Source organism: Hirsutella rhossiliensis (genome assembly GCF_020360975.1).
Source record: "Hirsutella rhossiliensis strain HR02 chromosome Unknown scaffold00006, whole genome shotgun sequence".
Taxonomy (NCBI): domain Eukaryota; kingdom Fungi; phylum Ascomycota; class Sordariomycetes; order Hypocreales; family Ophiocordycipitaceae; genus Hirsutella; species Hirsutella rhossiliensis.
The window spans coordinates 2172385-2195777 of record NW_025408672.1 but is presented as its reverse complement, the minus strand read 5'-3'; the positions used below and the strand labels follow the sequence as shown (position 1 = coordinate 2195777).

General features: G+C 38.7%; 2 protein-coding genes across 2 annotated transcripts; both read right to left on the bottom strand.

Annotated features, from left to right (window-relative positions):
* Positions 1–20334: 20334 nt before the first annotated feature.
* Positions 20335–22126, bottom strand: HRG_06461 (reverse transcriptase (RNA-dependent DNA polymerase) domain-containing protein; the record flags this gene model as incomplete). The annotated part of the gene is made up of 5 exons (XM_044864932.1): positions 20335–20582; positions 20640–21159; positions 21220–21485; positions 21527–21953; positions 22022–22126. The coding sequence occupies 5 exons, from the start codon at positions 22124–22126 to the stop codon at positions 20335–20337; spliced, it is 1566 nt and encodes a 521-aa protein (XP_044719872.1).
* Positions 22127–22420: 294 nt separating this feature from the next.
* Positions 22421–22823, bottom strand: HRG_06460 (uncharacterized protein; the record flags this gene model as incomplete). Its single annotated transcript, XM_044864931.1, has 2 exons — positions 22421–22681; positions 22731–22823. The coding sequence occupies 2 exons, from the start codon at positions 22821–22823 to the stop codon at positions 22421–22423; spliced, it is 354 nt and encodes a 117-aa protein (XP_044719871.1).
* Positions 22824–23393: the final 570 nt, after the last annotated feature.

Below are 23393 nucleotides of genomic sequence, written 5' to 3'. Positions count from 1 at the left end.
AACTAGCCGGGCCTTGCACTTTTAAAGGAAGCCGTGTTTATTAGTCTTATAGATAAAGACCTACTTATAGCTAAGGACCTATTTTCCTCTTACTTTTTCCTTAAGGACCTCTTCGAAAGACCCTATCTCTTCGTGTAAGGCTAGGTGGTCTTTCTAGGCCTGGAAAAACTAGTCTCTAAAGGGGTGTCTTTCTAGCTGCTTCTGGTTTGCTGGTGGGTCCGGGAGGTCTCTTTTATGTACCTTCCTTGCTAATAGCTGTGGCTTAAAGAGCCGGCCTGCTGTAAACGCTCCGTGGGAACCGTCTTCTATTAGCGTTAGGTAGAAGTCGAAAAAACGGTCGAAAAAACGATCGAAATAGGGGAGAGGTTGGTCTTCTTTAGTATCCGTATCGGGCCCTATACCTTCCTTTGCTTCTCGAAGCAGGGATAAAAAGGCAGCCGGGTAATCCTTCGAGAGAGGTGCCTTTCCCACCCCCTTAGGGGCCGAGACGGGAAGACTAACTGAAAAAGCTGCTTCTAGATCTTCTTCTTACGTAGGAGGAGGCGTAGGTAGGTAGGCGTATTCTAGCTCTACCGCTTTCCTATAGTCTCCTTCTTCGTCTAGATCATCTAATCTAACAGCTTCCTCTTCTTCTTCTTCGAAGTCGGCGTTATCCTCGACTGCTTCGACGTCGGTTTCTTCTTCTATTTCCTTATCTAGGGCCTCTTCTTAAGACTATTGGGAAGGGGGAATTTGGATCTTCTAAATTAGCTGACGTTAAGAGAGTAAGAGGGGCTGTTAATCCCTCTTTCCGTCGAAGAAGCTAGATTCGTCGAAAATCATATCCCTAGTCGAAATAACCTTCCGTAGAAGAGGAATCCAGATCTAGAAGATATTCGTAGAATTATACCCGACGAGGTAACCAATAAAGGCTCTAGGATTAAGCTTTCTTTTCTTCTTCCTTTTTAGCTATGCATCGGCAGTCATTGCGTATGCCTTACAACCGTAGGCACGAAGGTGGGCTAGCGAGGCCCTCTTCTTCGTAAAGAGCTCGAGGGGGGATTTCCAGTCTGTTCCTTGGGTCCTTAGGGTCCGGTTCCGAAGGTAATAGGCGGTCTCAACGACTTCCCTCCAAAGGTCGTGGGGAAGCCTCGCAGCAAGTCTCATCGTACGGGCCCTTTCCATCATAGCACCCCCTGATCTTTCTGCCCCTCCGTTCTAGGCCTGGGTATTCGGTGCTAACGGGAGGGGTAAAATGCCCCTTTTTCGAAGCCAATTTAAGATATCCTTCGTAAATAGCTCTCCGTTAGACCGTATCTTCTTTACCTCGTAGCCGAAGTGGGATTTTATCTAGTTAACGAAGTCCCGGAGGGCAGACTAGTTGTGCTTGCTTAGGTAGGTCCGTAAGAAATAGGGGAAAACTATCCCTAAAAAGGCGTCTGTAAAAAACATTACCCTGACGAAGCTTTCCTGGTCCCTAGAGACGTCGGTCTAATCGACCTAAATTTCCTCACACGGCTAGTCCGGCCGTAAAGGCGTTCGTCTGGAAATTCGTCTCCTGGTCTTTCCTTGGCCGCAGTGTTCGCATTCGACGGTCTTTGGGCCCCTTATTCGTACGCCTTGTTGTTGGCCTAGCTTATGCAAAGCTAGGGGGCCCGGGTGACCAAGTCGTGCGTGCCAAAGAATGCCGTCTCCTTGGGCTGCTGGAAGAGGGTCCTTTGTGGTAGACCTATTCCTCCTAGCAGGGAAAGCTGACTTCTCGAGAGGTTCCTTCCTAGGGATAGGTCGGAATTCGAGAATAAATTGACCGAATTTTTCCTCGATAAGCCCGATAGTCTGATTCTTCTAGACTAGCCTCGTAGGCTTAGACGTCGTATCCTAGAAGATTCCTTCCTCTCGAAGAAGGCGGAAGGAAATCAGGCTCGTTGAAAATCGAGGCAAAAGCTACCCTTTTTCGTCGAAGAATTCGTATAGACCTATTAGGTAATTTCATCGTGAAATTCACCCTTCCATACCCCTCTATCCGTACGGTTAATTCCCCGGCAATAAGGTATTCCCTCCGTGCCTTCTTAAAGGACCGGAATCGTGAGAGTATATTGCAGATGTCGAGGGAAGCACTAGAGTTAAGGATAGCTGATTTTCGTAGGGGATAATCGGAGGGCTCTAACGGTTGGTCTTAGCCTTATTGATCCGTAGGGAAGATAAAGGCCGGATTTGCTATACTAACGATTTTTCCTCGAATTTACGGCTCGAATAAGGGCAGCGGCGTTAGTTACTATTTCTTAGCAACCCGAATCTCGTCTATCTTCTTCTACAACGAGGGGTCCTCCTTAAGAGACTGTTATATCGTTTCTTATAGCCTCTTTAAAGGGTTAAATCCTTCGGGTCGGTTTTCCTCGAAGACCTGCTAGTATTGTGATAATCGATGGCCTAGGGATTTGCATGCTAGGCAGCCGTTTCGTCGTCTGGTCTTCTATTTCTTCGAGGAATCCTCGTCCCGATCCGGAAGGTCTGCTTAAAAACCCCCCCTTTTTACCCCTTATTGCTGATGTTAACGAGGTTCGATTTCGACTAGTTCCCTGATTTTTCGACTAACGGACTGAAAGGTCTATTGGGGGACTAGTCGGGCCGGTCTAACTGACGGGACCGGGGCCGGGCCCGGAGCAAGAGGCGGAGCCGGGGCCGGGCCTAGGGCAGCCGTTGATGACGGTGTTGATGCTCTCGAGGGAGGAGGAGCCGAAGGAGCAACAGCCGCAGCTGCAGCAGCGGGAGCCGCAGCAACAGGGGCTGCAGCAGCTGCAGGGGCAGCAGATCGAGCCGTCTAGGTCGAGTGCTGGCCACGAAGGAATAAGACTGCTTGCTATTGTACTCTAGCAGCCTCTTCGTCTAGTTCTCGGCTAGCTTCTCGAAAGATAGTCGAGTAACCGTCACTAATAGGCTTTATTAGCAGAGATATATCCCGTAGCTACTAGCCGGAAAGAGCTTCTATGAGGAAGTATTAGTTAGCTTCCTCGAGGATTTCTTCCCACTTAGCTAGCCACGAAGAAGCTAGCAGGTTCCTAGCAGAAAAGGCTCCTAGGTGTGCCGTATAGGTCTTCCTAATACGGTTAGTTATATACCCTCTCGAGGGAGCTGTCGAGGTCTCGAGCTTTAAAAGCCACTGCCTAGGAGTCTCTTCTTCTCGAAGAGTAATTAGCTTTGCGGCATTAACGGATTCCGTTATCGCCGTGCGTGCAGCAGTTAGCAACTTCGTCTCGTAAAGGTATTCCTTACGGTGACTCTCGTAGTCACCTAAGGCAGCAGAAAAAGCTCTCTATTGTGCAGAGGTTAGCTCGGAGAAGAAGGAAGCTCCCTCTGCAAATTCCGTTGCCCTAGGACGAAGAGGGGGCTCGAGAGGGTCCTGCTTATCAGAGAAGACCAAATTATAGATGGTTCTGTCCACACGAGCCCGTAGCTCCTTTACCCACTTATCCCAATCTTAGGGCTCTGCAAGAATCGTCCTATGGACCGTAGGGACGGCAGAGGAGTCGGTTTTCGTTATCGTTGCGGAAGAGGGGGGGCAGAAAAGTCGGGTATAAATCGGCTTTTCTAATAAGAGGGGTAAAAGGAAGCCACGAGGGATGCAAGAAAGGTGCCTTTTGCAGCAGCCGGAAGGTATAGGAATTCTATTCCTCCCGGGCTTATAACTCTCGGGAAGACCATTGCGCCACGCAGGCAAAAGTAGAACGCGCTCCAACAGGTGCGCTGCAATTGACACATATGACTGACAACCGCGTCTTCCGACAATTAAGGGGTTTATATTAGTAGATATAATAGGGCGTAGTTTGAGTAATAATAGGTATATTATATTAGTAATAAGTTAGAGGTTATAGACTATAGACTATAACTAAGTAATTAAGTAATTAAAATTAAAGATAAGATTATAATAGATATTATAATAATTATAATATATTAAAAGCTATCGAGCTATTTATTTAAAGGAGTATTCTATTCCTTTTTATATACCTCGAGAGCTTCCTTAGATCGCTAAGAGTACTAGGTAATCCTATCGCCTAGGAGCGCTAAAGCGCTAGAGCGATCCTACGATCCTAGCTATAGAGCGTTAGAGCGCTAAAATAACCTATTGCTCTAAACTTAATTAGCCTATCGGTCTATTTAATATTCCTTACTCCTTATATTACGTGTCCTTATAATATATACTAGTCCCCGCGGTTTACTAGACTATAGTTATAATAGGCTAATATAGTAATAAGCTTACTACTCTAGCTATAGTATATATTCCTTAGAAATATATCTTATAATATAGCCTTAGTATTATCTATACTTATAATTAAGCGCTTACTAAGCCGACTAAAAGCTTACCTTAGTTAGGGCGTAGATAATAGCCTTTTAAGTAGTAAATATCCCCTTACCGCTATAGTCTTTAAGTTATATAAATTATACGCTTAAGATCTCGTCTTTAGCTTCTTCTTATATAGCGACCTTACTAAGGAAGATATTAATAAGATCGTTAGCGCCGTTAACGCTATTAGCTTTATTATTATTATTATTATTATTATTATTATTATTAACGCTACTAAGCTCCTTTTAATATAACTTAATTTTTATATTAATATTAGCGTTAATATAGTAAACGTAATATTACTACTATAATAAAGAGAAAATATATAAGAGTATGTTTTTAAGAGCCTTTTTCTTATCTATAATAACTATAGAAGGCGCTAAGACCCTAACTTTAAGGTAAAGCTCGTTAAAGTATTTATAAAGCTATTAAAACCCTTCTTCTTTCTTTATATTAATAAGGCTAAAAGCGAAGTTAGCTATAGACTATTAATTAGTAACTTTAGTAGCTTAGAAGAAATATATCTTAAACCGGTTTATTTTATATATATTATTAAGTCCTAAGACTTTTAGAAAGCGCTTCTATATCTACTTATACTAAAGGTATATCTAGAAGATAGCCTCGACCTTTTACTTATTATTATCGTTGCTAAATTTAACTATATACTTAAGGCTACCGCGTTAAAGGTAATTAATAAAGGCCTAGGTTATAGTCTTACTATTAAGGGCCGCGGTATAAATCTTTTAGTAGTCGTTATATATATCTCGCTAGTAAAAGAAGCTCTCTTTAATAGAGTCCTTAATAATCGAAGCTATCTCGTAAGCTAAGAGGGCACGATACTTAGAAAGGCTTCTCTTAAGCTCTTACTATACTTAGGTTTAGCGGCGATAGACGTTATAAGCTAAAAGGTCGATTAATTGCCTATAGTTATATTAACTATTATTAATGCGAAAAGTCTACTTTTAGTAAAATCTCTTTATTATAGATATAATAATCTTAATAAGGTAGTTAAGCTTTTATAAGGAAGCTTTATAAAGGCCGCTACTTAATAAAGCTTGTTAAAGGCTATAATTATAAATAAATATAATATATATAAGTAAGACCTACCTATTAATCTTATACTTACGTAAGCTAGAGCTCTTAACGATAGCGGCGCTATAACTATAATAAAAGCTTTAAAGGAAGTTATAAATCTTATTAAAGAGTTAAAGGTTAGCGAGGGTAGTAGAGGTAGAATTAATAGCCTAATAAGCTATATAGTAGGCTGTTTAGTAGGCTTATTAAGGATAAATCGTAGGTCTATCGTAAATAGCTTTACTTTATAATATAGGTAAGAAGGGTAGATTTCTCCCTTAGTAGGGCTTTACGCTATACTTAGCGCGGCTCCCTCCTTTACTATATTAGTATAGCTAAATTAGGTAGCGGGGCCTAAGTAGGCGGGGTATATATAGAAAAAGTAGATTATCTATATAAATAGTAATACTCTTAATATATATAGTATATATAATAATAAGAAGTATATATAAAATATATAAAGGTAAAAGTAAAAGTAAAAGGTTAGATAGGTAATGTAGATATATTTAATTCTTATAAGGGTAGTAATTATAATAAGGGAGTAATTATTATATTACCTTAATTATCTTTCTTTCCTTTATATAACGCCCTTCTTTATACTTATTTAATATCCTAATTAATAAAGAAGATCCTACTTAAAGAAGCTATTAATATCCTCTTAACTACCGAGCTTTTTATTAGTTTTCCCCCTTTATTTTAGCCGTTACTAGTATATCTATCTTATTTCTCGCTACCTTTATAGGAAGCTATCGCTACTTTTACTTCCCCTCTTACCCTTACCTTCCTTTTTATACTTCCTTTTAGCTCCTTCTTTAAAATCGGGTTTTTAGCTTTTAAGGTCCCTTATATTAAAGGATATCTTAAAGAACTAAGAAATTAAGCTATACTTTACGATAGTTATAAGCCTTTAAGCTTAATAGCTAGCTAGGACTATTAATAAGGGCCTAGACCCTTATTAGCTTAACTATAGCCTTAAAAGCTATATATAAGTAATAATATATATATATATATAAATTATAAGCTTATTACTTACTTATATATTAGCTATTACTTACTAAGTAATAATAGTATTATATTATAATATTACTACTTTATAAGCCTATCTTACTTTATAAACTTACTAACTAAGGTTTAAGCTAGTACTTAAACTTATAATAAGGGTAAATACCTATATATTTTCTAATAAAAACTAAACTAAATATATTAGTAGTAAGTAGTATAATAAGTACTTAGGACTCTTTAAAGGTATAAAAGTCTTTTTTTTTTAGCTAAGTAAAGTTAATATTAAGACTATATTAAGTATAGTAATAATCTTAATTAACCCTTATATAAATATTATACTAAGGTTTACTTATATTATATATTTTTTACTTTTATTAATAAAAGCTATATAATAAAAATAGCTTTTTTATAATATTAAAGGTAGTACTATATAAAGAAAGTATTAATATAAAGCCTTTTAAAGAAAAACTAAAGTATATAATTAGTTTTTACCTAAGTAGAATTCTTATAAAAAGAGATATAAGAAGTATATAAGAATATATAAATATAAAAGTAAAAGTAAGGGATTAAATAAATAAGGTAAAGATATTTAATTCTTATAAGGGTAGTAATTATAGTAAGGGAGTAATTATTATATTACCTTAATTATCCTTCTTTCCTTTATCTAACGCCCCTTTTTATACCTATTTAGTATCTTAATTAATAAAGAAGATCCTATTTAAAGAAGCTATTAATATCCTCTTAACTACCGAGCTTTTTATTAGTTTTTCCCCTCCTTTCTAGCTATTACTAGTATATCCGTCTTATCTCTTACTACCTTTATAGGAAGCTATTACTACTTTTACTTCCCTTTATACCCTTACCCTCCTCTTTATACCTTATTTTAGCTCTTTCTTTTAATCCGGTTTTTTAGCTTCCTAGGTCCCTTATACTAAGGGATATTTCTAAGAACTATAAAATTAAGCTACGCTTTATAATATACCCCCTTCGCTATAGCCTACCCTTATAGAAAGGGTAAAGCTAAATAATTAGGCTAGTAAGCGTATAAAGGAGGTCTTAGTCTATACTTATCCCTTACTTAAGAAATCTAGGTTTTAGTCCCGGGCTCTTTTAGACCTACTTTAGGAAAAGGGGCCTAAGGAGGAAATTAAGTCTTATAAAAAAGGGGGTCTTCTTTAAGGATAAGTCCTTAAAAAGAAGGCCTTTAAGAAGAATAAGTCCTAATTAAGCTAGGGGCCCTCCTTTAAAATAAGTCCTAATTCCTTTCTTTAGCTCTAGACGTCCCCTTCCTCCTATATACTATTAGCTCCTCTTATAGACTCTTAAAGCGGGCTTTTAAGGATAGCTTTTCTTAAACGTTTTTTAGCTTAATTTACTATAAAAAGATAGCTAGCTTTTACTTTAGTAAGGGCTTTATAAGACTATTAGCTTTTATCGTTACTATTAAAACCTAACGGACGGAAATAAGTCCCCTTTAAACCTCTTACTATAACTAATACTAATAAATATTAATATACTATAGCTAGGTAAACAGCTTACTATTTTCCTTTATAAGAATCTATATAGTCTATATATTATTATATTCTATAGCTAATAGTATTAGAATTTATAGTTATAAAGATATTAATAGCTAGCTAAGGAAAATCGCTTCTTTTAATACTTTTAAAAGAGCTAGTAGCTCTACCTCTATACTTAAAGTTATAATAGTAGCTTACTTTAAAGCTCTCTAAGTAATAGTTCCTTTAAAAGGGGATATAATATACTTATATAAGCTCTTTTTATCTAAAGAATTATCTAAAAAAGATAAATCGCTTAAATAAAAAAAGATTTTAGTAGCTAGTTTCCTTCCTTACCCTCCTAAGTATAGACTATATAATCTCGTTAAATAGAGATAAAAGATAGCTTAGTCTATTACTTTTTAATGCCTAGGGCTAGGATTCTAGTTATACTTAGCTAGCTAAGAGACTATAAAAGAGATATCTAGTTTAGTAGAAATAGCTAAAAAAAAGTAAGGAGCCTACCTTTTATTAATATTAGTATTTCTCTTACTCCTTAGCTTAAAAGGACGGATTAAGTAAAAGCTCTTTATTTAATATAAGTAGAAAAGGAAGCTTCTTATAGAGGGTATTAAGGAGGAATTTATAACCGACCTTATCGATATAAGCGTCTTAGGTAAGCTAGATAGTCTATTAGGACTTATTCTAAAAGATTTAAATCCCTAGGAACTACTTTAGCTCCCCTAGCCTAGTTATCTTATACCTTTATTTTAGGCCTTTTATAGCCTCCTTAGTATTTACTTCTTTCTTTTTTAAGTAGGCCTAGATAATATCGTAAATATAAAAGAAGACTATAATTTTACCCTTCTATATTATATACGGTTCCTAAGGGACTCTCTTAAAGCCTAAGGCTTTAAGGGAACCTATTAAATACTATTACTAAAGAAGGGGTAATCTTTATAGTCTATATAGAGCTTTCCTAAGCTATAAAACCTTTCCTAGCTATTAAAAGCTTAGTAGAAGGTATATATAAATAACTTCTTCTTCCTTAAGTAAGTAGTTAATAAAGGCGTTAACTATATTTATCTAATCTAGTTTAAGGTCTAAGTCTACTATTATAGCTATAAGGGTCTAAAAAGATATCCTTATTAAGGTAGTTGCCTTAATAAGTAGATCCCCTTTTTCCTATTAATTCCTATAAATAACTAGCTAGGCCTTATACTTTTAAAGGAAGCTATATTTATTAGCCTTATAAATAAAGACCTACTTATAGCTAAGGACCTATTTTCCTCTTACCTTTTCCTTAAGAACCTCTTTAAAAGACCCTATCTATTTATATAAGGCTAGGTAGTCTTTTTAAGCTTAGAAAAACTAGTCTTTAAAGGGGTGTTTTTCTAGCTACTTTTAGTTTACTAGTAGGTCTAAGAGGTCTCTTTTATATACCTTCCTTACTAATAGAGGCTTAAAAAGCTAGCTTACTATAAATACTTTATAGGAACTATATTCTATAAGCGTTAGATAGAAGTTAGAAAAACGATCGAAATAAAAAAGAGGTTAGTCTTTTTTAGTAACTATATTAGGCCCTATACCTTCCTTTACTTCTTAAAGTAAGGATAAAAAAGTAGCTAGGTAATCCTTTAAAAGAAGTACCTTTCCTACCCCCTTAAAGGTTAAGATAGGAAGACTAACTAAAAAAAGCTATTTTTAGATCTTCTTTTTATATAAGAGGAGGTATAAGGAGGTAGGCGTATTCTAGCTCTACCGCTTTCCTATAGTCTCTTTCTTTATTTAGATTATTTAATTTAGTAGCTTCCTTTTCTTTAAAGTTAGCGTTATCCTCGACTAATTTAATATTAGTTTCTTTTTCTATTTCCTTATTTAGGACCTCTTCTTAAGACTATTAAGAAGGAGGGATTTAAATCTTTTAAACTAGCTAACGTTATAAGAGTAAGAGGGGCTATTAACCCCTCTTTTTATTAAAGAAGCTTAATTTATCGAAATTTATATCCCTAGTTAAAATAACCTTCTATAAAAGTAGAATCTAAATCTAAAAGATATTAATTGAATTATAACTAATAAGGTAACTAATAAAGGCTCTAAGATTAAGCTTTCTTTTCTTCTTCCTTTTTAGCTATATATTAGTAGTTATAGTATATACCTTATAGCTATAAGTATAAAGGTAGGCTATCGAGGCCTTCTTCTTTATAAAGAGCTTAAAGGAAGATTTCTAGTCTATTCCTTAGGTCTTAAAAAGGGTCTCTAGGTCCCTATAGTCCCTTAGGCCCCTAGGGTCCCTTAGTGTTTAGTTTTAAAGGTAATAAGCGGTCTTAACGACTTCCTTTTTAAGGTTATAGGGAAGCCTTATAGTAAGTCTTATTATATAGGCCCTTTTTATTATAGTACCCTTTAATCTTTCTACCCCTTTATTCTAGGCCTATATATTTAGTACTAATAAGAAGGGTAAAATACCTCTTTTTTAAAGATAATTTAAGATATCCTTTATAAATAGCTCTCTATTAAACTATATCTTCTTTACCTTATAGCTATAGTAGGACTTTATCTAGTTAATAAAGTCTTAGAGGGCAAACTAGTTATACTTACTTAAGTAGGTCTATAAGAAGTAAAGGAAAACTATCCCTAAAAAAGCGTTTATAAAAAATATTACCTTAACGAAGCTTTCTTAGTTCTTAGAGATATTAGTCTAGTTAACCTAAATTTCCTTATACGGCTAGTTTAGCTATAAAGGGGTTTATTTAGAAATTCGTCTCTTAGTCTTTTTATACCTATACTATTTATATTTAATAGTCTTTAGTCTTTTTATTTATATACCTTATTATTAGCCTAGCTTATATAAAGCTAAGGGGCCTAGGTAACTAAGTTATATATACTAAAGAAGGCCGTCTCCTTAGGCTACTAAAAGAGGGTCCTTTATAGTAGACCTATTCCTCTTAGTAGAGAAAGCTAACTTCTTAAGAGATTCCTTCTTAAGGATAGGTTAGAATTTAAGAGTAAATTAACCGAATTTCTCCTTAATAAGCTTAATTATCTAATTCTTTTAGACTAGCCTTATAGGTTTAAACGTTATATCCTAAAAGATTCCTTCCTTTTAAAGAAAGTAAAAGGAAATTAAGCTCGTTAAAAATTAAGGGTAAAAAGCTACCCTTTTTTATCGAAGAATTTATATAGACCTATTAAGTAATTTTATTATAAAATTTACCCTCCTATACCCTTTTATCGATATAGTTAATTCCTTAGTAATAAGGCCTTCCCTCTATACCTTCTTAAAAGACTAAAATTATAAGAGGGTATTATAGATATTAAGGGAAGTACTAGAGTTAAGGATAGCTAATTTTTATAGGGGATAGTTAAAGGGTCTTAATAAGCGGTCTTACTAATCTATAGAGAAGATAAAGGCCGGATTCGCTATATTAATATTTTTTCCTTAAACTTATAGCTCGAATAAAAGCAGCGGCGTTATTAGTTACTATTTCTTAGTAACCTAAATCTTATCTATCTTCTTTTATAATAAGGGGTCCTCCTTAAGAGACTTTTTAATAGCGTCTTTTAGTCCTTTAAAAAGTATAATTCTAAAAGGTTAACTTTCCTTAAAGACCTATTAGTAGTCTTCTAGCCTATAAGGCCTTTTATACGCTTAGTAGGTAGGTCGATTCCTCCTTATTTATTATCTCTTTAAAGAGTCCTTATCTCTTTTTAAAAGGTCTACTTAAAAACACTCCCTTTTTACCCCTTATTATTAATTTTAATAAAGAGGTTTAATTTCGACTAGTTCCTTAATTTTTCGACTAATAAGCTAAAAGGTCTATTAGGGAACTAGTTAGGTCGGACGGATTAATAGGGCCGGGGCCGGGCCTAGAGTAAGATATAAAGCTAGGGCTAGGGTAGTAGCTATAGTTAAAGATAGCGTTAAGGCTCTTAAGGGAGGTAGAGCTAGAGGGGCAGTAGTAGTAATAGTAGCGGGGGCCGTAGTAAGAGGGGCTATAATAGCTATAAGGGTAGTAGGTTAAGCTATCTAGGTCGAGTACTAGCTATAAAGGAATAAAACTACTTATTATTATACTTTAATAGCTTTTTTATTTAGTTCTTAGCTAGCTTCTTAAAAGATAGTTAAGTATCTATTACTAATAGGATTTATTACTAAAGATATACTTTATAGCTATTAGCTAGAAAGAGCTTTTATTAAGAAGTATTAGTTAGCTTCCTTAAGGATTTCTTTTTACTTAGCTAGCTATAAAGAAGCTAGTAGGTTCTTAGTAAAAAAGGCTCCTAGGTATACTATATAGGTCTTCTTAATATAGTTAGTTATATAGCCCCTTAAGGGAGCTATTAAGATCTTAAGCCTTAAAAGCTACTACTTTAAAGTCTCTTTCTCTTAAAGAGATATTAGCTTTACGGTACTAATAGATTCTATTATCGCTATACGTATAGTAGTTAATAGCTTTATCTCGTAAAGGTATTCCTTATAGTAACTCTCGTAGTTACCTAAGGTAGTAGAAAAAGCTCTTTACTATTTAAAGGTTAACTTAAAGAAAAAGGAAGCTCCTTTTATAAATTCTATTGCCTTAGGATAAATAGGGGGCTTAAAAGGGTCCTACTTATTAAAGAAGACTAAATTATAGATAGTTTTATTTATACGAGCCTATAGCTCCTTTACCTACTTATCTTAATCTTAGGGCTTTATAAGAATTATCTTATAGACTATAAAGGTAGTAGAGGAATCGTTTTTCGATATTATTATAAAAGAGGGGGTAGAAAAGTCGGTTAAAAATTAGCTTTTCTAGTAAGAGGGGTAAAAGGAAGGGGCTATAAAGGATAAAAGAAAGGTGCCTTTTATAGTAGTAGGAAGGTATAGGAATTCTATTCCTCTAAGGCTTATAACTCTTATAAAGAGAGATATAAGAAGTATATATAAAATATATAAAGGTAAAATTAAAAGTAAGGGGTTAGATAGGTAGGGCAAAGATATTTAATTCTTATAAGGGTAGTAATTATAATAAGGGAGTAATAATTTATTTTCCTTAATTATCCTTCTTTCCTTTATTAAACGCCCCTTTTTATACCTATTAATATCTTAATTAATAAAGAAGATCCTACTTAAAGAAGCTATTAATATCCTCTTAACTACTAAGCTTTTTATTAGTTTTCCTCTTTTTTTCTAGCTATTACCGGTATATCCGTCTTATCTCTTACTACCTTTATAGGAAGCTATCGCTACTTTTACTTCCTCTTATACCCCTACCCTCCTCTCTATACCTCTTTTTAGCTCCTTCTTTTAAACCGGTTTTTTCGCTTTCTTAGTCCCTCTTACTAAGGGATATCTTTAAGAACTACGAAATAAAGCTACGCTTTACGATAACTATAAATATAAGTATAAAGCGCTACCTAGCTAGCTCCTTAAAAGGTAAGGCGTTTACCTTTATATAAAAGCTTTAATAAGTTATAGAGTTCTACTAAGCCTTAATAGCGTTTACTACCTAAGACTAAGAGTAGTAAGCTAATAAGTTATAGGATCCTATAAATAGGTTTATAGTAAGGGATAAGGTCTAGCTAAACCTCTATAACTATAGGTTAATAAAGCTAAAGAAGAAGCTTAACTAGCTATACGCTAGATATATAGTAAAGAAGGTACTAAGTCTATAAACTATAGAGCTAAAGGGGCTACCCTTTAATATCTATAATATAATTAATATTAACCTCTTTTATTATACTATTATAGACCCCTTACTAAGCTAAGAGATAGTAGATCCTTAGCTAGCTACTATCCTTATTTAAAGGGAGGAATAGTTCTAAGTAAAAAAGATATAAGTAGCCTATTAAAAGAATATAGGCTATAGTAAGAGGCGTAAAGTCCTTATTAAATAACGCGGCTACTAAGACCTAATATAAGAGCTAGCTTCTAAGTTTAAGGGCGCGGTAGCTTTAAATAAGTTTAAGGCCCTTTATAAGCTAATAAAGGAGAACGATAGCTTAGTAAGAGAAGCTACCCCCTTAGTAGTAAAGTAGCTAGTACCTTAAGGCGTAAGGGAGACTACGCCCTACCCTTAAGTAAGCGGCAGGGTACTAGGCCCGCGGCGGTCGCTATATAAGTATAAGCTATAAGTATATATTATAGATACCGCGACTATAGATAATAAGTAAAACGTACTTTAGTCGGAGGTAGTATAAATAAATCGTATTAGCCCTTATAAGCGCGCTTAAGGGCGTATAAACTAAGCCTAGTAAGCCTTCTTCTTTAGCGGGGTCTTAACTACTAAATAGCTATCCTTATCCTCCTCCTTATCCTCCTCTTTATCTTTCTCCTTAGTATAAGGCGCGGCCCTAGCCTTAAGGGCGCGGATCCGGCCCTCTAGGCTACCTAGCTAAGCCGCGACGGCGGCGGCGTTAGGGATAGCGGCGGTAGCGGCGGCGGCGGCGGTACCGGTAGTAGTAAAAGCAGCGGCGGTAGAGGTAGCGGGGGCGGCTAGGGCGGCGGCGACGGTGCCCTTAAGAGAGAGAGAGAGTTAGCGCTATAGATAGTATAAGAAAAGGAGCTTATATACTTAGGTATAAGGGCGGCGCGCTTAAGGAACCCTAAGTTACGGTAGGCGGCGGCGGTAGTAGTTAAAGCGCGCTTAGCTTTATTTTAGTCCTTACCTATATCCGCGGCGCTCTAAGCCGCGGTAGTATAAGTATAAATAGGCGGCGTAACTTTATAAGCGCGGCTAGCTTAGGTATATAGGAAGTAGCTACCTTAAGGGCGGCTAGCTTAGTTAGTATAAGGGAGGGACTATAAAGTATACTATATATAAAGGGAATCGCGGGTAGCGCCCTAGGCTATAGTATACTTATATTTATATAGGGAGTTAATAACGCTTATAAGAATAAGGGCGGAGGGGCTTATAGAGGAGGGCGGCGAGGACTTATATTTATTATTATTATCGTCGTTATCGTTATCGCGGTAGCTAGTAATAGAGAGCGTAGTAAGGGCAGCGACGGTATAGGTAGTAAAGTTAACGGCTAAGAAGCTAGGTAGTAGGTAGCGCGGAGTAGTAGCGGGCGCGACTAAGGCGGCGGGGGTAGTAGGTATAGTAGCGGGTAAAGTAAGGGCGCGATTAACGAAGTTATTAATCTTAGTAAAAAAGTAAGATAAAGTAAGGGAGGATATATTAAATTATTTAACTAGTAAGGGTATAAGTTAGCTTATATATAGGCGGTAGTATATACCTAGGTACTAAGAAACTTTTAGTTATAGTTACGGCTACTACTACTAATAATAATAATAATAGTATAGTTAAAAGGAAAGAGTAATAAAGGCGCGCTAGTAAGTTATTTACCTCTTAGCTATACGCTAAGGTATAGGATTAATATTATAAGGGACCGCCTATAAAGAAAAGGGCAGGGACTATATATAAGGGTATTTACCCTTAGTATAGGTCTAAGTATTAGCCTAGACCTTAGCTAATAGCGTTATAATATAAGGTAAGCTATATATATAAACGCGTATTTAGTAGTAGTAAGCGTAGTATATAGTTAGATCCTATATAGCTTATTATTAAAATATAATAAAAGGCACTTATAGTATAACCTTTTACTTACTTTATAATAGCTATTAAAACTCTTCCTCCTTCTTTATATTAATAAGGCTAAAAGTAAAGTTAGCTATAAACTATTAATTAATAACTTTAAAAGCTTAAAGGAAATATATTTTAAACTAATATATTTTATATATATTATTAAGTCCTAAGACTTCTAGAAAGCGCTTCTATATCTACTTATACTAAGGGTATATTTAAAGGATAGCTTTAACTTTCTACTTATTATTATTATTATTAAATTTAAATATATACTTAAGGCTGCCGCGTTAAAGGTAATTATAAAACGGTATAAGTATTAAGTATAGAATTATATAATCGATAATATAAGTAAAGGGAAAGGTTAAAGAGGTATATAGTAGGATTTTTCGTTTAGAAATTATAATAAGTATATAAGGGGCTAAATAATATATTAAAAGAATAGCGTTATATAGGATACTTATAAACTTACTTATATATCCTACTATTCTTAGGGAAATCTATTATTCTTTATAGACTATTACTTATTAACTAGTAAACTAATTAGTTAGCTTTTTAGTATACTCTATAGTACCTAAAAAGCTCTATTTATAATATATCTTCTAGATTTAGTAAGTAGCTTAATTATAGTATAATAGTTAACGTAAGATTATAGGTTTTAATATAGGTAGTAGATTTAACTAGAATATTCTATGCCCTACCTATTCTTATATTATAGATATCTTTAAAACCGCTAAGCTAAAATAGGTAATAAGGTATCCGTTCTACTTATAATTAACTTATATAATTTATATATATTTCTACTTATTAAGATAGGCTTATCTTAACCTACCTTTCCTTAAGGAAGCTATAGTTATTTAGTAAAGGTCTTTTATCTTTAAAGGTTATTCCTTATTATAGGCTGCGCTTATAGAGGGCTAAGGTTATACTATAGCGACCGTACTAAAGTCGTGCTAAAGTAGACCTATATATAGATAGAGCTTAACCTAAACTTAGGCCGAATAGCACCTAAATATAGGTCGAGCTAGGGACTAAGGAAGATAGATAACTAGTACGACTAGGATAGAGTTTTCCTCCTTTCTCCTTAGCTTTAGATAAATAATTATTTAGCCTTATACTACTACGCTAAGTATATGCTAGCCCCTAATATTCCCTTAGACTATATTATAGAGCCTCTTTCTACTAGCTTATTTTATAGAGCCTCCTTATACTTATTATTTCTTTATAATAGTATAATAGGAATATAAGGGTATATTCTTATAGTAATTAATAAAGGCCTAGGTTATAGTCTTACTATTAAGGGCCGTGGTATAGATCTTCTAGCGGTCGTTATATATATCCCGTTAGTAAAAGAAGCTCTCTTTAATAGAGTCCCTAATAATTAAAGCTATCTCGTAAGCTAGGAGGGCATAATACTTAGAAAGGCTTCTATTAAGCTTTTACTATACTTAGGTTTAGCGGTAATAAACGTTATAAGTTAAAAGGTCGATTAATTGCCTATAGTTATATTAACTATTATTAACGCGAAAAGTCTAGTTTTAGTAGAATCTCTTTATTATAGATATAATAATCTTAACGGGGTAATTAAGCTTTTATAAGGAAGCTTTATAAAGGCCGCTACTTAATAAAGCTCGCTAAAGGCTAAAGTTTTAAATAAATATAACGTATATAAGTAAGACCTACCTATTAGTCTTATACTTATATAAGCTAGAGCTCTTAATAATAGCAGCGCTATTATTATAATAGAAGCTTTAAAGGAAGTTATAGAGCTCGTTAAAAGAGTTAAAGGTTAGCGAGGGCAGTAGAGGAGGAATTAGTAACCTAACGAGCTCTTTAGTAGGCTCTTTAGTAAGCTCTTTAGTAGGCTCGTTAAGGATAAATTATAGGTCTAATATCGCGAATAGCTTTACTTTATAATATAGGTAGGAAGGGTAGATTTCTCGCTTAGCGGGGCTTTACGCTATACTTAGCACGGCTCCCTCCTTTACTATATTAGTATAGCTAAATTAGGTAGCGGGGCTTAGGCGGGCGGGGTATATATAGAAAAAGTAGATCGTCTATATAAATAGAGATTTTTATCTATATAAATAGTAATACTCCTCTATATTAAGTTTATACTTTAATCTTTAGCGTATATAGGTAGCTACTAATATAAATAATATAGATACTATATATAGCCTATTTATATACCGATTTACTTAATAGCTATATTTAAAAACGTCGCTACTACGTTTTATATAAGCTTTAGTACTAGCTATAGCTCTTACTCCGGGCTCGCCTACTACCTTAGATCCCTTCGACCTTAGTATTTATACGCCGCTAAACTTAGCCCGACTAGCTTATATAACGTAGCTTCGAAATAGCTTACTAGCTAAGGCTCGCCTAATTAACTTATCTCTCGTACCTCGAAGCTAGCCCGATTACTATCCTTGCCTCTTAGTAGAACTTATCGGAAGACGCGTTTATTAGATATATATATTAATTACAGCGCACTTATTAGAGCTCGCGTTCTCCTTTTACCTATATAGCGTAATAGTCTTTATAATAGAACTATTAATACTACCGTTACGGAAGGAGTATAGCCTAAATATATTTTAGATCTATTAAACTTAACTATAACCGCTAACTATCCGCTAGTCTCTATTATCGAATCCGTAACTAAGCTTACCCGCGACTAAATAAAAGCTAATAGCGCTAAGCTAGTAGTTTTTTAAGCCTTTTATAAGTTTATTAAATAAACGGCTATATAGTTTATATCTAGCCTTAAATATAGTATTACGTAATAGCTCTCTACTAGTTTTCTTGATTATTAGACTTAAGCGCTCACCGACTTTAAGGCGCCCTAGGCCCCTAGGCCTACCTATAGCAGCGTCGCAGTAGGCCGCACCGCCGGCAAAACGATATAGGGGTAGTTAAGCTCTACTGCGTCTGCCCTACCCTAGCAAAGCCAACAACAAACAATCCCTCGTCTCTGAGGACGACCATCCCTAACCCCACCAAATAAGACCTCCGCGTCTTCGTCTGACTCAAAGCCGACGCTCCGGCTCGAAACCACGAACGATATGCAATCCGGACCCACATCCGCGACAGCCGGCATCGACCTACGCCGCATCCCGGCGGCCTTCCCGGTAAACACGGGCCTGGGAACAGTAGCCGACGCAGCTTGTTTACCCACGGAACCAGGGCCTCGAAATATGGGGTAAAAGATCGGCCTATCTAACTTAGAAAGTGCCGTTCGTTGCTCACCAAGCCCGACTTTAATTCTACTAACTCCTCTACATCAACGTAGTTCCACTTCTCGTATCGACAAACTACCCTAGCACGCTAATGCGGGGCATTATAGTGAATACATATCCAGAAGAGAACCCAGAAAACGACTCCAGATCGTGCATGAAAGAGTGCTGATCGCCCAACAGAGCTCCTATAGCCATGAACGCTCTCGTGCCAATCTTCCTCTTCGCCCCGGAGGCGCCTTCTCGTCGCTCTCGTATAGGAAGGCCAAGGTCGATCAAGAAGGCCGTCTTAGAAGGGTTATTTGTGAAAGGCCTCTAGTGAGTTGATACAACTAACTAGTCCCTATGCTGTTTACTATCAAGATAGAAAAGAAAGAAAGAAAGAGAATCTACTACATAAGAGCATAACGGCATTTTATAGCTTCGAGCCAATGGAAGGTTCTAGAAGCTAGGCGGCGCAGCCGCCGTTAAAGCGGCTTGCCCGTTACATTACCTCCTCCCGTCCAACGTTTCTCTTCCTTGGGATCGTGGCAATCTGTGTCAAGATGACTTGAGAAGGTGACACTCTTTTATGTTTCTTCCATTGCTTCCATGCATCAGTGTGTCGAATAGTGGGAAGGGGCTCACGTAGGCTGCGAGTAATCATGCCATTTTACGAGCACCTTCTTATGCGTACCTTCCATTCTTTCATCCAGAATCCTTTCGACGAGGTACATTTCTTGGCCGTCCACCAGCACCGGTGGGGCACTCTCTTGATCGATTTTCTGCGAAGGCAATGGGTCTCCGGGTACTGGCCGGAGTAGATCGACGTGAAAGACTGGATGGATACGTCCAGGCACATCCAACCTATAGGCATGTGGGCTGACTTCGGTGAGCACTTGATATTTGGCATGTAACCAATCGAGCTTCTTGCAGGGTCGCGATGTTTTGACATTTCTCAAGTTGAGGTATACCCAATCCCCAGGCTTGTATCTCGGTGCGGCTGTCCTGTGCTTGTTGGCTTGCGCTTGCTGTATTTCCTGGGCCATAGCTATCGCTGCTTGCGCAAACTCCGTGGCATCCTGTAGTCTCTGAATAAAATCCTCCGCTGCAGCTTCTTCCTGTGTTGTGTCTTCCGTGCTTCGATGCTCAACTAACTGGATTGGCTCATTGTGGTAGCCGTGCATGAAGAAGAACGGACTCAGTCCGGTGGAGGTTGCTTCCTGCTCGTTAATTGTCGCCATCGCGACTGGAAGCAAGTCCAACCAGTTCTCCTGCAGATAGTTTGTCCATATCCGAAGAATCCTCTACCTCTTGGTTCATTCGTTCTGTTGCACCGTCGGTTTGTGGATGGTACGCCGTTGACAACCGCTGCTCGATCCCTAGCAGCTGACAGAAGTGTTTCCACATACCACTGACAAACTGGGGACCCCGATCACTGGTAATAGCCGTTGGGATGCCATGGACAGGGTAGTGTCGTTCGAAGAGTCTTCTTGCAACCGCTTCTGAAGAAATATCGTGTAATCCTTCGAGTTCGACGCCTTTGGTGAGTCGGTCCGTGACCACCATGCAGTTCGTCGCGCCATCTTTCCCCGACGGTGGAGGTCAGTAATAAAGTCAATGGTAATTTCGCCCATATGCGTTGCGGAATAGGAGCGGCTTTAGGAGTCCTTTCTTTGTATCCTCCAGATGGTGTTTCGTCCGCAAACCTCGCAGTTGCGCACAAACCGACGTACATCGCTAGCGGCACCCGGCCAGAAGAAGCGTCTCGACAGAGTCGAGTACGTGAGGTCCCTTCCAGGATGTCCGGTGATATGAGAGTCGTGAGTTTCCTGGATGATCTTCGTACGTAGCGGCTCCGAACCGGGTATCCAGACGCGTTCTCTAAAGCACAGCAGGCCCCTATTGTCTAACGAGCATTCTGAAATGCTGACAACCTTCTCCTTCTGTAATCCTGTTGGCAAACTCTTCGCTCCATCTGCTACCAGCTTCGTGAGTTCTTGATAGAGCTTGTCTTCTTGGCGTGCGGCGTGCCACAGCTGCTGTAACTCCTCATCTTCAAATATCCTGATCTCTTTTCCGAAGTTGATTTCCTGGGCACCATCGGTGTTGGTAGACAATGTCGATATTGGGACCCTTCTAAGGTGGTCGTCTTGGAATAGCCTCATAATGCGTCCCTTTAGTCGTTCATCGGAGTAGTTTGCCGGCATATCCTGGTCCCGTCGAGAGAGCGCGTCAGGCAATCCGCCCTTGCGGCCCGGCCTCCATTCGAGCTTGAATTGGAACTGTGATAGGAACTCCGACCACCGCACTTGTCTCTCTGTCAACCTCCTTTCCGAGTAGAAGTATCTCAGGTTCTTGTGGTCCGTTAGGATCTTGAAGTGCTCTACTGCCCGTAGCTCTGGTTCCCACTGCTCCAAACATCTGAGAATGGCGAGTAGCTCCTTGTCATGGATAGCGTAGTTCGCTTCGGCTGCCGAATGTTTCTTCGAGAAGTATGCGACAGGTCGTACCAGTCCATCCTTATCATCTCTCTGCAGGAGCACGCCTCCCGACGCGAATCCTGAAGCGTCCGCTTCCACGATAGTCTCCTTTCTGGATGGAAGTGCAAGGATCGGGGCCGTGATCAACAGGTCCTTGAGCTTCTCGAAGGCTTCTTCGCACAATCCATCCCAACGGAATGGCACGTCCTTCTTCGTTAGCCGCGTTAGCGGCTCCGCTATCACCGAGAAGTCTGGCATAAACACCCTGTAGAAGTTCGCGAATCCGATAAAACTCCTCACGGATTTAATATTCGTCGGGTTGCCCATCCCTTCACAGCCTCAACCTTCTCTGGGTCGACTCGGATCCCACACTCCGCCTCGATGATGAACCCAAGGTATTTCACAGCCTTGACTTCGAATTCGCTCTTGTTGATGTCCAGTTGCAGCCCAGCGTCCATCAGTCGTTGGAGGACCTTGCCGACTTTGTCGCGGTGGTCTTGCAGGCTTCCAGAGGAGAAGATCAGGACATCGTCGATATACGCTGACACAAAATCATCGAGGTAATCCTGGAGCACGCTGTTAATATACCGCTGAAAGGCTGCTGGTGCGCCTGTCAGGCCGAATGGAACTACCAGCCATTCGAAGGATCCATAGCGCGTTCTGAAGGCTGTCTTTTCTTCGTCGCCAGGGGCGACCCTGATCTTATGGAACGCTGCTATAACATCTACCTTGGTGAACCACCTTGCCTTGGCTATCGTTCGCAAGGTCTCGCTCAGTAAAGGCAAGGGATAGCGGTCCTCTTCGTTATGTGATTCAAACCTCTGTAATCCACGCAGAAGCGGATGCCTCCGCCGGGCTTCTTCACCATAAGGACTGGTGCTGCGGCTGGCGAGCTGCTGACTCTAATAAATCCCTTGTCGAGTAGTTCTGTGAGGGTCTTTCGTAGCACCAATAGCTCCTCGCGGGACATGCTGTAAAGCGGTCCCCAGGGTAGGGCTCCTCTCGGCCATGCTCGTCTTTCAGCACTTCGATCTTCAGGTCCACACCTGGCCGATGAGGGGGCAGCTGGTCGGCCAGTTGCTGAGAGAAAGCTCGAGACCACTTGTGGTACTGTGGTGGCAGCTTCTCCATTACGTCAGTCTTCGGTTTCGGTCTTAGGGCCTTGTCAATATCCGCCATTGTGACCGAGTGAACTCCAATGCCGCCTTTGCGTTTGTCACGGCGTGCTTCTGCTAAAAGGTTGCGGCCATGACATTAGAGACGTCTAGCTGAGGAGGCTGGTAACGTCGTCGGTCTCGTACTTGGACTCCATTGACCCGATCTCGAGATATCCTTCCTTCGCATGGATGTGAACATCCTGGTCTTCCATCCATCGTTTACCCAGGATCATATCCCAGTTCAGATCGTCGATGACGTACATGAAAACACGATGCTGCTGATGTCCATCGAGGTCGATCGACACATACGTGATCTTGTCGATTTTGACCTCCTTGCCGTCTCCCGCTGCATTCTCCAAGATGCGCGGCTGGACGCGTATATGTGGCAACTGGAGAGAGAAATGTGCGCTTGCTGACCGCGCCGTAGCAGAGGCAGCCATAGTCGACAAGAGATGGCACAAAGTCTGTGCCGTTCACCCTGACGTCTGCTATGAACGGTTCTCCGTCCATTTTTGCTTTTCCGCTCACATCCCATTCTCTCACAGCCGCCGCGTGTCCCTAGTCTGAATCTTCATCGCTATGAGAAGAAGCATCGTCTTCGGCGATCTCGGCTTTAGTGACCGCTGGTCGAAGGGGTCACGGCATTGACCTGAGTGCGTCGGGTCGTGTTTGCGGGTCGGATAGGCGCAGCCAATGGACAGCGCTCGATTCTGCAGTTGTCTCTTCCACAACGGAGGCAACGCCCTTCACGGTAACGGGCGTCCATCTCGGCCTGGTCGACCCACTGGGCACGCTTGCCCAACAGCGCTTGGTCTTCTGGTCGCTTGGATTGGTAGCCATATGTGTTCTTATCACTGCGGGTGCGCGCAGCGTTCACTTTCGCGGATGCTTGTAGAGTTGGCTCCCATTCCATCATATCCTCTCGTCTAACTTCGGTTTTCTGGGCAGACTGTTTCTGGGCAGACTGGCCTCCATGGTTCTGGTAGTTGTCATAGTTGTCCGAACTCTTTGTGTTGCCTCGGGGCCTTTCCACTGACCCAACAGTTCCATCTGGCTGCTCAGCGAATCGCACCTCCTCGC